This window comes from Alligator mississippiensis, chromosome 10 (assembly GCF_030867095.1).
Source record: "Alligator mississippiensis isolate rAllMis1 chromosome 10, rAllMis1, whole genome shotgun sequence".
Classification (NCBI taxonomy): Eukaryota; Metazoa; Chordata; order Crocodylia; family Alligatoridae; genus Alligator; species Alligator mississippiensis.
The window spans coordinates 2,872,893-2,889,348 of record NC_081833.1 but is presented as its reverse complement, the minus strand read 5'-3'; the positions used below and the strand labels follow the sequence as shown (position 1 = coordinate 2,889,348).

Sequence of the window (16,456 nt, the reverse complement as noted above, 5' to 3'; positions counted from 1 at the left end):
ACTGAGGGCCCTCCCTGAACACCGCTCTGCCATTTTGGCCGAATTACCTCTTCTGGGAGGATGAGATGCAGGAGGTGTTTCCTTGGTGAACGCCCAGTGCTGAATCCCCCACGGGAATTTCACCCTCACTACTAAGAAGTGCTCTTGGAGCAGGGATACCGCCCAGCTCACCAGTGAGAGAAACACAAAGGTTAGTGGCATGTTTCCAAAGGGTTAAAACAAAAAACCCTGTTTCCAACAGATGCTTAAAGCCAAGGTCAAAAGCATCTAACCTGAGTATTCTCACACCAGTATTCTGGGGACTGGTGCCAGGAGATAAGGAAAACATTCATATGTTGAGAAACACGCTGGTCAGGTGGGTTATGCTGCAGTCAATATGGTTTCTACTTTTGCAACCGAGAGAGAAAACCTTCCCTGAGATGACAAGTCTTTCCTTAATGTTTCAGGAAGTGAAGAGACTATCCTGCAGATAAGAAGCAGGTAGTAACGGGTTTTGTCCCAATTCTAATCTAATTTGATAGACTTTGTCCATGATTTTGGGCAAAAAATTTTCCTTCCATGCCTCACTTTCACCTTGTGAAAAATGGTGATCATGCTTGAGATGAGCTGTTGAACTTACAACTGTGCTGCGTGTGCAGGGTCACTGAAGAGCCCAGATGACCTGAGCAGTGGCTTGTTCCAGGTATCCAAGGTTGTAGCCGTATTGGTCTAGAGGCAAAAGGAATCAGAACTCAAGGTAGAAGTGGTATCTTTCATTAGACCAACTAGATTTTTGCAAAATTTTTTTGCCAAAAAACAAAAGCTTGCAATTAAAGATTTTTTTTTTTGCAAAAATCTATTTGGTCTAATAAAAGATATCACCTCTACCACAAGTTGTGATCCTTGTGGCTTCATAGTTTCATAGTTGGTAGGGTCATCAAGTCTGACCCCCTGCCAGGGCTTGTATCTGCACTTTTTCCACTAATACAATATGATGGCCACACCTTCCTGTCACCTCAACCCAGACAGGTCCGTGCAAATCTTGAATATAAAATCGTGGGTCTTTTGGGGTTCTTAGAATGAAAGGCCATATATAAACGGTGTCTTGCTTCCACTGTTTTCATATACATGGGTTAAAAAGCATTCAAGAACACCACACAGTCCAACTGGCTTCAGAATGAGTCAGAGCCTTGAGGCAGCAACACACAGCATGAGATTGCTGCGTTTCTCTTCTCTCTTGACCACTCCAATGACCTTAGATATTGCCTTTAAAGGATGTACAACACAGAGCCCTGACTCGTATTAGTTTGATTTAACATGGGAGTTAAGGGCACTCGACTAATCGTTTGGCGTCATCATGAGATCTGTGCTTGGACTCATTGTTTTTCATGTCAGCTGCATGTGATTGGAATAATCAGGTGTGAAAATGAGGCAAATGAGCAACCAGAACATCTTGCCACACCTTTAGTGGGGCGGGGTATGTTTCAAATAGAATGGCTCTGAGAGCTGTTCTAATTAAAATGCCTGCGGTGTCGCATATATTCAGTGTCCCTGCACTTCAAAATGGGGGCAGAGGCACTTTAACTAAAACTTGTTTGACGAGCTTTAGTTAAAGCACCCCCGAATACATGTAATGCGGAGGCTGCTGGACTGTACTAATCAGAACGCTCCAGCAGACTCCAACACGTGCTAATCAGCATGCAATCGGAGCAAGCATCCAGCACATGTGTGGGTGCCCTGTGCTCTCAAACAACAGCCATCTACATTTCTAATTACTCCACTACTGCAGTATCTAGGGACCTAAATATCCTGGCTAGGATATAGCTACATATGAAAGTCAGCTAAAGTTGTGAAGTTCTCAGAAGTTTATGGGTTGTTTTTGTCCTAACTGAATGGCTAGGGCAACCAAAGAACTGAAGTAGGATTGCTCAGCATCAACAGCAGCCCAGGGCCCTCAGGAACACTTCAAAGCAATTAACTTTATCAAGTAGTACTTAATCATGCTATAATGTGACGAGTGTCAGTGAGACATTTGGTCCTATTGTAGTACCAATTGACAAAGCCAGCAATTCACTCCCAGACAGCCAGCGGATTAGTAAAGACATAGTGAAAATATCTGGTGATGTGACAGCTTCAGAAATTGAATGAAGTCATTCACTCATCTGCAAATCCTAGGGCAGAACAGGCAAGGCCACTTACTTCTCTTGGACCTCAGCTTCTTGCCCCAGCAAAAAATGAAGGTAAAGCTCTACAGCTCAGTTTCTTCTTTGCCTGCACCTTTAGACAGCTACAAAGGATATATGGATATCAGAAGTCAACTAGACAGCAAACAGCTTATGTGCAGACCTCTAAAACTCCGAAGTCACATCTAACACAGAAGAGAACAAGTGTCCCTCAGGCATTTTCTTGTCAGGTCTCCTCTTCTGGAGGTGCACTTTTCCCCAGCCAGGAGGCTCATCTCTAGGTACTGCAGAGAGAGAGTTAACTGGTGGCTCAAGACTGGACTAGGAGTAAGGGCACAGGACTTGCAGCTGTTTTTCTGCAAAGCCTTTCCTGCATTTTCATAACCTTCCACATGGGCCTGGGGTAAAGCCCAGGGATCCTCCTGCTAAGATGTTCTAGGGCAGTGGAATCAAAGTAAGCTTGTGACCTCAGCCTAGTCCCCAAGGGACAGGTGTGTCGGCATCGCAAACTTTCCACCACAACATGCCCTCCTGTTGGCACTTTAGGAGAGGCCAGGCTGACTAAACCACGGTGACTCAATGCTAATGATAAGTCCTCCATATAGGCCTAACACATATTTCAGGGATGGTACATTGTGGTCGCCCATGATGTATGTCATCCTATAAATGCAGACAGCACTCCAGCCATTAGGCCTGTGAATCACTGCTAATTTAGATTGTATATCTCCTCCTATTATAGATCTCTAAACTGTCCTGGAAGATAATCAGTTCCAGAGAATTCCTTTGGACTGGGAGGAGAGAAGAGAAGCCTTGATTTTATCTGCATTCGGTGATGGACATGCTAGAAATGGCAAAAGGCCCTTCTACTGGCCTGTTCCTGTTTGGCAGTTCCTACACCAAATTTCTTTTGATACTTCCTTTCCATTTGGCTGACTTCTCACCCCTCTCACCAACTCAAGGCTATTTGCACTTGGACAAAGCAATCTATTTTCTTGTCAGTAATTCAGGCCACTTCAAATGACCCTAGCACTGAAAATAAAGGTCTCTCTGTAAGGAACATGCAAAACAGAGCAGCAGAGGACCTCAAAAAGGGAGAGAAAATTGGACTGAAATGTTCTGCCCAACTTCCCCTTTGGTTTTTTAAGCTCTTTTGGAAATGGCACCAAGAGATTGCAAACTAATAAAAAAGTTAGCAACAGGCTAAACTCTAAATGTAAGATACAGCGTGACTGAGTCGAGCTGTACAGAGGGTGAGGGCTCTCCTTGCACATCACATGAAAATACTATTTGCTACACACTAATGAAGGGCTGAATGGGGCTCAGCTATTTTTAGAGTTTACTGTGTAATTGCAATGCTGTTTCATTTCCGTAAGAGCCATGCTGCTTCAGATAGGCAGAAGCACCATGATGTAGAGAAGGATCTGACCTAGCGAGGGTCCTATATCAGCATGCATGGTTTGACTCTTGGGTCTAATTCTTGGCTTGGACTTACCCTCTACTAGACAGCTAGGGTGGCAAGAGCCCGAGTGCAGAGCAGCTATGCCAACACAGCGAGGGCTGTAGCTAACTTAGCTTGCCATTTTGAAGATGGTGGTGCTACACTGGAAGAAAAATGCCCCCTGCTAGCTTATACGTGCCTCCACTAGTGGCTCTGCTGACAGCTACACTGGCATAGCTCATGTGGGTAGACATGCCCTTGACTGCTGCATGGGCATGGTGCCAGCTGCTAGGAGACCTTGAGGGAAGAGAACATAGATAAAGCCAAGGAGTGAAAAGGAGGCAGGCTCCAGGTAAACATCCTGGACAGGTGGAAAAACAAAGAGCTAAGGGAAACTGGTCTGAACAGCTACCACAGACTTGTGCTGCTGTTTAAGTCTCCCGCTGCCCCACCAGGGTGAGCTGGCTTCACGGCTGGGGGCACCGGAACAAGAGCTCCCAACTTCAGCACCGCTTTGGAGAACCTGCTTGGGGCAGATTTAGAGGACAAGGTATCAGCCCTGAAGGGGAAAGATGGTCTCTTCTGTGCTTGTGCAGCATCCAGCATGAGAGTCCCAAGCTCAGTTTGTTGTATCTGCCATAGCTGATCATGAGAGAAAAGCCCTGGCAGCTGCTTGGATCCCATCTGTGTGACATGGCTGCCATGGCGTGCTGCACAGATGGGACAATTAGAAAACCAGTGTCAGCAAGGTCTCTGGAGCAGGCAGCACAGAGGACCACAAGCAAGTGCCATGCACAAAGGTGGGTAGATAGAAAGAATACAGGCTGACAACCAAGGCCCTGGTCTGCAAAGCCCAGCTGCAAACAATGTGGTTTCTGTTTCACTTTCAAAACTAAAAATGACATCTTGTTCCTCAGGGTCAAATACCTTATGCATGAGCAGGACCAGGCAGACTCCTCACAAGTCATCCCAGAGGCACAGCCTCGTACAATCACTGTATATAGTCAAGCCAACTCCTGCACAGGAAGACCCCATTTGCTCCCTGTCTACACACAATCAAACATAAGACGATCCTCTTCCTACTTCCTGACTCAAGGTGAAAGGGTTCTTTCATCACTCAGGCTGCTTATCTGTCCTTGCAGAAACAGACGTTGTAACAAGCATGTGATAAGAAACAAAAAAGGAGCGTCATGAGTAGTGCACTGGCAGCTCTTGCTTGGATGGAAACATAGGCAGCCCTCTCTCAAACCCTAACTGAGGCCACTGTCCCCTCTTCCTCAGCCCCCTTATACAAGATCTCCCAGAAAAGGGTCTAGAAATGTTGGCCTCCATTTCTCAGATTATAAGACAGTCCAAGTGTGGGAACCTTTCACTCTCTTTGCTTTATCTGCAGCTAGAGAAAGAGCGCATAGTGCAGGAGCCTCTATTGCTTATAACGAAGTTCTGCTGTTTGCTTTGGCGTGGTAGAAAATACAAACAAGAGGAGCAATCCCGAATGAACCGAGAGTGTCTCCCGCCTGCAGCAAGATACTTCCAACCAGAAGGATTTGAGGCAAGAAAAACAGCAGACTTAGTAAAAACAACAAGAAAAACCCAGCCATTGGAGCTGTCACCTCATTGCAGACAGTAAGTAGCATTTCACCCACCCCCAAGGGCGGAAATCAGGAAGTGGCAAGGCAGCGTGTTACTGTGCATGAGTGCATCACAACCCTGGCAGGCCAACGACACCCCACCAAGTAACTGCACCTTCCTACTTCATTGTCTTCCCTTCCTTACCATGACTTACTTTTTACATCCTGGAAGAAATGCAGGCATTAACTTAGCAAAGCTTATAAAACACTCAGTCGTGGGACAAGTGCAAAGTGCCATCATCCTGTCCAGAGCTGCTCCAATTGTTATCACTCAGGAGCCACAGAACTAAACACACTGCAACACACTGGCAAACGTTAACTAGGCAAACATCATGTCAGTTCTTGAGGCTGCCTTAGCAACAGGGAAATCGAGGCAGAAAAATTAAATTATTGACACAGGATCCGTGTCAGAACCAAAATCAGAATTTGGGAGTTCCTAGATCCCAGTCTCACACAGTCAGAAGATGCCTCAAATATTTATTACATAGTAATTATTATAAAGTGCCCTAATAAGGCATGGCATTACCCAAGCTTGAATTATTAAATGCTCTAAATAGAGCACTGAACCCTGCTTATAAAATGCACCAACCCACACCACTGATCCAGGGATGAGAAGGAGGAATACATGGGAGTACTGTAGTGAGGGGTCAAGTCTAAATAGACTTGTATAACTAATTCCTGTTAAAGAAAACCTGACCAATTAATTCATATCTTACTACATCAACTACCTTGTGTCATTACTTGCAATTAGAATAATAAACCAAGAGAGGTATCACGTCCAGTGATGTAGCTTTATGAACTATATGAAAAATATCATTCAGAAATAAAAGTGGCTACATCATGTAGATGGGCTTGCTCTTTGATCATCTGCTGCTCTGAGGATGCAAAAGATCTCCACAACCTCTTATTCTAACCTATTTAGAAGAGAGAGATCTTGAAAATATTGTACAGGCTTTTTGCAAATGAGGGGCACTGAGCCAGTGCCAGAGATGGAAACAGAAATCAGAGCTCTCTTCCTACGATTCCCTCAACTATTCAGCAGGGACACAGAGGTTGCTGGAGAAAATCCACCAACAATGATCATTAGAAACAAAAGAAAATTACAGTAATATGTACATCCTCCCAACAGGAGTCATTCAGTAGAGGGCTGACTCAAACCATCTGCTTGGCTGCAATTAAGGGATGCAGACTTGAAACAGCAGGAGACTGAAGGCATATACCGGATGTTATTAACTCAAACTGGCAATTTGCACCCCTTGGAAAATGGCAATTGCTGCCCTTAACTTTCAGGGAACCTCCCCCAGGACAGCACATTGACTTGGAGGGGAAGAGTAGGTTGAAAAGTCAGGGATATTGTAAGCAGTACTGATTAACATGCGTGCAGCTGTAAAAATTAAGTGTTTTCTTCTGGGTCACGTGGCACCTGCCTTTTCAGCAGTGAATTAACACCACAATCATGACAATCAAATGTTGTTGCTCTCCACATGTAGGGCCTTAAGTCTTCAAGCACTCTTTGCTCATGCAAAACCTCCATTAACCTCAATAAGGGCCAGGAGGTCAGAATGCCGGGCCCAGGGTTTGTGGTATACTGTGTAGAAGAGGGGTAGACCACAGTGCTACTCCTGACTCCACTATACTGTCCCACTTGCACTTAATCTCTTTCCACACAGACAGGCAGAAATAGCAGTAATAAAGGCTTGCCACTTCACCAGTGTTGTGAAGGTTATTTATAAATGGGAAGGAGACGTTGGTTAAAAGGATCTGGGGGAATTCAACCAGGTCTCATGTAGATGCTTGATGAGGAATCTTCCCCGGGCCCTACGGATGTAACTTTATATTGTCCCATTTTACAGGTGAGAAAGTGAAGCACTAAGCAACTGAATGACCTGGAGAGGGTTGCAGATTGGGGACCATGGCAGAAGTGGTGACAGAACCCAGGAATTCTGCCTCCCCGTCTAGAGTCTGAATCAGATCTTCTGCACTTCTTTGTATTTCGTGGAGAGTTCTAACAATGTGTAATGTTTAAAGACATGTTGAGGTCATTAAGGCTGTTTCCTTTTGATCTAATTGGGATGTGCTTACTAAATCAAGCTGCTGTGGAGATATGGATCCTTTTCTGACAGACTATTGCATTACAAAATTGTAATTTTAAAAGCAAACAAAACATTTAACACAATGTGAAGAAATTAAAAAAAACACACAGAGTATTAAGGAGAAAAAATCATGCAAACAGCCTGATCATTTGTATTTGCAGAGTAAACCAGGTTTCTTGACAGGCACTGAGACTCACTCATTCTAACAACTATAACTCATTTCTCCTTTAGAAAGGAACTGTGCTTCAGATAAAAATTCAGCTTCTGACCACTTAAGTAGAAGGGAATTATTCTGGCATCAATGCTCTGTCAAACAGAGATCTTGGGAGTCTAGCAGGTGGAAAATTTGTCACTGTGAAAAACAGAGCACCTCTTTGTTCTGAGATCAGAAGAGTTTTCCCAACTCTGCAGAACACTTCCTCCTTTCACCACCTGCGGATCTATGAAGACAGAATTAACGCTGTAGTTGCTAGACATTGCTTTTTCCCAAAGCAGGGCAGCTCCTCAGTTCAAAAAGAATTATGCTTCTTCTCATAAATATAATATAACAGAAATTTCCACATGAGAGTGGGTGCCTGCTTACATATCTTAACGGATGCTGAAAGCCATGTACAAAGTAGTGCCCATCAACATATTATTAGTGTAAGACTGGTCTGGTTATGTTACTCAGTGATTTGTGCGGTCTTTGAAGACTAGTATTTTACTAGAACACAGATCTGTAAGCTGCATCTCTCTCCCCTCTATAAGCACACATCCTTCTCTTTTCAAGTCCTCCCCTTGACTCTCTCTCGCTGTGAAAAATCACTATCATCTTCCTTGGTGCTCAAGTCCACAATACAAGCATTACCTTTGCCTCACTCTTCTCATTATCCCCACATATTCATCCTGTTTTATAATTTTAGAGATGGCAAAAAATTAGGCAGGAAAAACTCTGGGCCAAGCCCTCACTTCACATCTCAACTGCTGTTGCATACTGTTTTCACTAACGCAGCCATGCTCCCTGCAGGCTGTGTGGAACGTAGCTACCAAAGAGGTTTGTGGGGCCTGTTGCTCCGAAACATCAACCCCCGCATGTCCCTCCTGGGGCTCCACTTCCAGAAAGAGTGAGGTACTTTTTCATTCAAGGCCCTCCACATCTACTTACCTGTCAGCTACCCCAGTAACTTACTGCAATGGGAGACTGACCCCTGTGCTTTTGCTGCACTAGTACTCATTCCAGGGACTTTTGTATTTACTCCATATTCCCGTCATGGGCAGGGAAAAAATCCCTGAGGACTTCCAAACGGCCATTAGTGTCTTGCCTTGATTTCTACACTGGGGGGCAAGGTCACAAAGCTCCTTCCTTGGTCCCCATCACATGTACCTTTCTCTAGATCTCATTTCTGGGCAAATTCCAAAACAAATTCATCCAATTTTGCCAATTCTCTCTGCAGTTGAGCACCTCATTTTCCTCAGGTGTGGTGGGAAAAAGACTTTCAAATGCAAAGCCCAACATGCTGAAGCAATTTGACTGCACATGAAATGCTATAGAACTGTTTCAATGGCTCCATACAAGCAACTCTATGTTGACACATCCTGCTTAGCTCCTCTCAGGTGCTGCCCTAATTGGGGTAGCTGAAGGCAAATGCCAAGGCATTCTTAGCTGTTTCGTTCTGAGGGTAGCACCCAACCAAAGTGCAAGAATTTGCACAATCAGAATAATCACAGACTAGGGATCTGCAGAACTGACTAGTGCACAGCCCATATCATCCCTGGGCTCCAAAGGCCAAAATCACTTTCCATATAAGAGAACAACAAACAGAGAGGGGTTAAATAACTTATCCAAGCTCTCACACATATTGACAGAGCAACGATCAGAATGCAGGAGTTCTCTGTTTCCTGTCACATTTAGGCCATTTGATCAGACTTCTACCAGGGCAAGAGTTGGGGAGAATGGGAGGAGGGGACACCAAAATCTGTTGTTGTGAAACTTGAGAGTCCACTTTAAAACCTGTCGTTTAAGAACTATGCAATAACGCATCCTTTGTGAAAAGGACCTTCCAAGCCAACTAGTTCATCCTACATCTGCTTTGAATATGGCACAGCGCGTTGCGTTAGCAAGCCAAGGACAAGCCGACTCCCCTCCTTTGCCTATTTTAGCAAACCATCCAGAAATAAACAATTATGAAATCCATGTTATGCTTAAACCACAAAATGAACTCTGTTCACTATACAAAAATACAGGATAATGGAGTTACTATGCCACACGCAGATCACAAGGTGGATCGGAAACTGATGCATCACCAATGTGGTTCGACTCTTCTACGAAAAATGTGAACACTCTGCACCACATCTCTGTGAGGCTGACGAATAGAAATAAGGTACACCCTGCCTTCTAACAGAACTAGCCCAAAGATGGGGAAACAGGGCCCCCGAGGGGTTAAGGACCACACAGTCATCAGGAAAACTTGGATCAGAACTCAGGAAGGCCACTCCCAATCCTAAAGGCTATGTCACTTCTAGGAAAACCAGGTTATTGAATAGTTTTTTTAAGCTAGTCTTTGATGCAGCAGGACCCCGGTCTTGATTGCAGCTTTTTTCAGGTTATCATAATTTAATTTTTAGGGAAAAACCAAACCAATACTTCTGATATCCTTCATCAATCTTTTTGCATGCCTTCCCAATATGCAATGTCACATAAGTGGAATTTGCAGGTAAGCCCTTCTTAAATTAAGCTTCGTATCCTGTAACTACATCAAGTGAGAGACATGGTTTCCCCTTGTCTGAAGCAAGGTAATAAGCCAGATTGCATAATGTCCTCCTTCACTGTGATGCACCTGGGGTAAGCAGCATGGTCCTCGCTTGGAAAGTCTTTTCATTCCTGAACACTCTACACAAGGCAGCCCAACAGCAATTCCCTGCTGCAAACTGGGCTCAGTATCAGGACATTATTCAGTAGTTCCTATAAGGCAGCCTTCACAATCTGGGAAAGCCCCATGAACCTTGATATTCCAGATCCGCTGCCCCCAAAGGCAGGGACAAGGCCCAAGGAGTTTCTACAATATACATTGCTTTAACAAAGTAAGTTGTGCGACAAGGGCATTTTGGAATCAATCTATCCCTTAAGTCAATCCACTGACACAGTGATGAATTTGGCCTACATCTGCAGAAGACCAACAGGTTGTCCCTCTAGTCAGACAGCTATAATTGAAGAGATTTCAAAATGACCCAACTAGCAATTTCCAAGCAAACCTTTTTCACAGGTCTAAGCTTTCATTTTCCTGATTTGCACGACCTCAACAGACAGGATCCAGAGGGTTTAAACAAGTATCTAACACCAGTCTTAGCCACTCTTACCTAAACAGCAACCCCTTTCACGTGCTTATTAGTTGAGGCCCTCTGACGCTCCTTAGTTACAGAAGAACTTGCATCTGGGCCTACAGAGACATCCTTTCACATCAGAGGATTCATTGATGCATAAGATAGACTGCAACTGGCACACCGTTAAAAATTTAATATATTTTTTAAAAACCTACTCAAAATCACACTAAAAATGATTACTTACACTAAAAGAACTCTAAAATTAACAAAGTACAGCAAAATTTCCTCTCCACAAGCAGTGACCCTTCAAGACATGGCTGAGGCACACTGGCATCCCACTGGGCACCCTGAACTGTCATTTCCCATGTTATACCTGTTCTGAAGATAAACATCACTACTAGTGGTATTATTATCCTGTTTTTCAATAGCTATAAAATACTTTCCAATCCTGCAAAGTTCAAATCCTGCTGGCATGACTATGGTAGCTACCCAAAATCTGCACCCATGACCTCATAAGAGAACACAGCAGACCAACTGTTCCACGAGCAACCTCCTCACCCACTCCCACTAGCAGCAGCTGCCAGTCCCAATACTCAGACCTAGCAGAAAGGCTGAGGCATCCTGAACAAATCTTTCACCCAAGAGAAGGTTGAGACAACAATGCTACTGAATCCTACTCAATACGCAGTTAGTATTTGCAATATATGGAGAGCATCTGCAAATCTGTATGTGCAAGTGTGAATTCTTCATTGTAGTCCTTGAACAAGTAATAGTCCACTTTTAGAAATGAAGAGCTTTCCACATCCTGATACTTTGGCTTGTTAGTGTGGTAAGAGTCTCCCAAAGATGTCTGCTAATTCTTTGAAATCTAAATTTTCTATTGCAAGTACTTCCCTGACCAAAATGTTCCTGGATTCAGGGCTGATTCTACCCCCCCAAAAGAAGGGAGCTCTAAAACATAACTGGGGTGGCTCTTGCTATGGCTAGAAGCTTCCTAGAATGCAATCTAGTTTTGTATGCTATTTTTACTCAAGGACATTTTGGATAGTTTTAATAATTCTGTTAAGCTATTTGGGGCGGGGGTATATTAAATATTAAAATTACATATCATTTGACCTAATTCTATAGAAAGTCAGGTTTGATGACAGGTTTGGACCATGTAATTGTAAGTGCAATTGCTTATTTAGAAATCATAATTAGAAGGAATGCTGCAGTTAAAGCTCATTTTCTTTTCAGTTAGTACACTTGATCTGAGCCCGCAAAAGGCTGGGAAGAGATTATAATATATATTGTAGTATAAACCAAGGAAAATCATAGACATTGGGCTGGAAGGGACCTTCACAGGTCATCTAGTCCAAACCCCTGCCAGAGGCAGGATCATCCCTCTCCAAACCATCCTATACAAATCCACTGTCTGACCTACTAGTAAAACTAGTCAGCCGTGATACAACTACAAGGCATAACACCCTAACCAGCCACAGGCAAGGCAGTGGGACGATGGCAGCCAATGTGTTGCTGCTGAGAGAGTTGACAAGATATGCTCAAGAGAGATCCAGCTTCCCTAGACAGATGTCCACTGGCTCACTGCTCTAACAGTGAAGAATATTTTCCTGGTGTTCAATCTAGGCCTATTCTGGTGCAGCTTCAAGCCACTCTTTCGTGTCCTGGTCTCTGCAGCAAGAAAGGTAAAAAATCTGCTCTAGGTAAATTATAGCTAGAAGCCTTTTTTTTTCTTCTTTTTTTAGGAGCAAAAATCTGCCATTCAGATAAAGTGTACAGTACAGAACATGAAACAGTTGTAGTACACTCTTTATTGCTCGGTGACATTGATTTATAAACCTGCTCTGAGCTCCTCAACTGCATATGGAAAGTACGTTCTTATCTTACTTTTCCATGTGAAGGAACTGATCTGAAATTAGACTTTTCTAACCGAGTAATCCATGAAGTCACTGAAATACAACAGAAGGGTAAGTTCAACTTTGCCTGTTCTATTTGCAGAGGAAAGAAAAAATTACCTCATCCTGAAACACAGTGTTCTTCAGTGGGGAACATGCCAGCTGTTTAACAGTATACAGCTGTGTTACAGGACGCCATGCTAGGAGAGAAAACTAAAAGCATGCTTTGGGGTGCTCTTCCTGCAGAAACATGATTAAGTCTAAACACAGAATCTTTCAGATCATGGGTACAACGGACTCCCTTCACTAAGCCTTCCCACTTAATTAAATCCTGATTTCCTAGCTGACTGGCAAAGCTTCAGCATGGTATACTAATTGCGTTCTCTTATCAAGATCTGGAACGTCCAGCTACTAGTGATGGGTGTGCAAAAATCAGTAAGAAATATAAATATGGCTTTACCCTGGCACTTGTTATTGGACCTGACTAAGCTGTGTCAGGCCAGCTCTATGACTAGAGCTAGTCACTAAGTCTGCCTTGCTGGCTCTACAGCAGCAGCACAGTATAAACATCACGAGTCTTTTATGAACAACTTGTTTTTTCCTCTTTCAGTTCCCTCAGTTAAAAACAAGCCTAGCACTGATGGATTTCCCTGCCACTAAAGGTGCTGGATGAGACTGAAACGTCCTGGATCTCTGTGTGCCCTTTATACTGAAGAATGTAATAAATGCTAAGGCTCACAGGAAAGGTTCAGAAGCGCCAGCGAGTTTCCTTACACACCGACCAGTGTGGCTTCAACTAATTTGCAAGCTGCATCTTAAGTGGCAAAATTCAGTCCCATAATTCTTCATCAGAGCAGCTGCACTGCTGGTGAATGAGTGTCCAATTTTCTCCACTTCCTTATTCTCTGGAGAGATTGCTGATGAGGACATGTGCTGTCTACATGCTCAATCAATCATTTTCTGAATGGTGAACAAGCCTCCAGTGTCACTAATGTCCAAATGCCCCACACATCCATTGGACAGGTCACCTAGCAGCCTTACAAAAAACATTAAACATTCAAAGGTGCAAACTTTGTTCTCTGTGTAGTGTGCTGATGACAGAAAGGCTCCACCTGCTTACCAGACACCCGTGCAGGGTACTTCATGACATCCCCCTAACCAGCCTTGAGAAACACCTATGCAAAGACAAACCTTCGACTGGAGAGCCACCAAGGTTTTTTCTAAACTTTGCCATATTCTTTGCTCAATACGCAGGGCCTTTACATCAAAATCATGACTTCTGCTACAAAAATTTAGAGGTTATTTAATATTTGTATACCAATTTTTCACCATTACCACCCCGTATTTGCTCTCTCATGTTATGTATCACCTTACTGATACAACGACAGAAAATGTATAAAACCTAACATAACCAGACAGTAGAGATTTAAAAATGAAGCCTGCTGAAGTTCTAGTTTGCTTTGTCACCGGTGTGTGCTGCGGGTTTCCTTTTTGTATTTCTCCGAGGTTGGCAGTCTGGTTAATTCTGTTTCAGTGTCACAACTTGGTTCTACTACATTAGCACACAGCTCTCTTGTTTGAATTCATGTTTATACACATCTATTCACACACAATTGAAAATTCGCTCTCCACGGGAAAATGATTTGCTTACTAGCAATTGTTAGGATAACAATAATCAAAAGAAAACAGTTGGTTCAATACAGTTTGCATTTCATAAACCTCAGCATCTAGCCAAGTTCACTGCTCCCACTCCTGCCTCTATGGCTCCTTTTATACAGCAACACTTGAAAAATAAATGGCAGAGGAACTGCAGGGTAAAGAAGCACATTTGCTTTGAGTAGATTTCAAACTAATGGTGCCTATAAATGAAAAAAATATATTTTCATGCGTATGTTCTCAAAAACTACCCTCCCCTTTTCAACAAATCTAAAAACGTGGATCCAAACTGCTGCTGATCCTTAATCTCAGCAGTGTCACAAGGACCGCAAGCTCATCTTTCCCAAACAGTCTTTTATTCCACAGCACAACTCCCTTGTTTCCCTGCCTCCATGTTGGAAGGCAGACAAAGGGGATACGCGTGAGGATGGTATCTTACTGAACAGGGGGAAGGAAACACTGAAGTTGAGTTGGAGGCCTGAATACATTCAGGAAGTATTAACAACAAACTCTTGAGTCCCGGAACAAAGGAAATGAAATGTTAGGAAACATGCTGGCTAACCACCATTCCTTACACCTGCTAAGGAAAAAAAATGCAAATTAAAAAAAAATTCCCCCCAAATCCTTGTTGACTTTTTCATTTGAAACGGGGCAAAAAAACAGACCTTTAATCCTCTTGTTACATATTCCTCCTCAAAGAGGCTTTACTAATGCATTCATTACTGCTAACTTTGCTACCAAGAGGCTGAGCATCTGCATCACTTGCTGGAGTCTAGAGCTGCTGCAGACAGACAGCTCAACATGGCCTTGGATCCTGTCAAGACCGGGTGCTTTTATTTTCATTTCTGATCCTGAAACTGACCCCATTCCTCCAACTTACGACACAAGGGAGAAGCACATACAATGCATGTAGGACCCATGAATTCTGATGGGGTTTTTTTGGGGGGTGCCAATTGTCAGGGCAGCGGAGATGTATTGACAGGCTTTGCATTTTGTCCATGATGAGGGCTTTTCTGCTGCAACCTCCACGCCCCAAGTCCTCTGCTACCAGAAGAGTTTTTCCATCTATTGACTCTTCTGTGAAACCCTCGACATTTCATTTCTACCCAGACAAACAAGGTTCTTGGGGTGAATCTGATATCTTTTATTAAACCAACTTGCACAGTTGGAAAAGCGTTTTCTTAGCAAGCTTTCGGGTTGAAAAACCCTCCGTCAGGTCTCCCCGCTTGGCGTGCGCGCGCTCGTCCTGTACGGAGCGAATCGCAAAGACGACTTTTACACTCTTTTCTCCGACGCGCGACCGAGGGTGTTTGCGCCCGAAAGCTTGCGGCGAAAGAAAACGGCGCGTGCAAAAGTCCCGTTGGTCTGATAAAAGACATCGTGCCCGAAAGCTCGCGAGTCACGAAACTGGGGGGGGTGCAAAAATCTCGTCCGTCTGCTGTATCGCGCCCGAAAGTTTGCAATAGAAAGACAATTCTGCGTGCGAGCATCTGGCTGGTCCGATAACGACACCGTCCCGACGGTGGCCTGCTATTTTAACCCTTTGACGTGTCACCCGCACGCGACAGCAGGGACGCACCACGCTGCGCTACACTACGCCAGGGGTGACACGTCGGGCCCCGCCCCGCCCCGCCCCGCCGGCCACGCCCACCTGTAGGCCAGGCTCATGCACTCGAAGAGCTTGGTGAGGGAGGCGTCGATGCTGAGGCGGCCGCCGGCCCGCGCGCCGCCGAAGCGGTAGGTCTGGCACGTCTGCTCGTTGACCGTGTCGAAGTCGTAGCCCTTCTTGGGCGGGTGCTCGCTGTGCGGCGACGACACCATGAAGTGGCCCGAGTGGATGATCTGCGCGCCGGCCCCCGCCGCCCGCCGCGCCCCGCCGCCCCGCGACCCCGCCTCGTCCGTGTCTGACGAGTCCTCATCCGCCCGCCGCCGGCCCGGCCGCATGGGCACGTCCGCGGCCATGGCCCGCCGCCGCCGCCGCCGCCGCCGCCCAGCTCCGCCGCCTCACACACACCCGCCCCGCCCCGCGCCTGGCCACGCCCCCGCCGCCTCACACCGCCCCGCCCACGGGCCCGCCCCCGGCGGGAGGGAGGGGGGGATGATGACGTCCTGTGCGTCAGACCGGCACGAGTTTAGCCATCAAAAGTCCTTTTTCATTGCAAATGAAAGGACAACAAAAATCATCTGGGAGTAGAGCTGATCTCTTTCATCAGAACAACAGGATTTGGGCCATAAAAAATTCTTTCATGGCAAATGGAATATCTTTCTACACACACACACT

At 44.9% G+C, this 16,456-nt stretch overlaps 1 protein-coding gene across 2 annotated transcripts in view; it reads right to left on the bottom strand.

The window, feature by feature from the left end:
- MLXIP (MLX interacting protein) overlaps nt 1–16,158 on the bottom strand; it is a 55,475-nt gene extending 39,317 nt beyond the window's left edge. For both annotated transcript variants that reach the window (XR_002090023.2, XM_006257970.4), the window contains exon 1: nt 15,827–16,158. Coding sequence is in view for 1 of the 2 variants with exons in the window: in XM_006257970.4 (XP_006258032.4) it covers nt 15,827–16,137 (311 nt within the window). In the remaining variant the exon portion in view is untranslated. The remainder of the gene's footprint in view (nt 1–15,826) is intronic.
- Between the last annotated feature and the right edge of the window lie 298 nt (nt 16,159–16,456).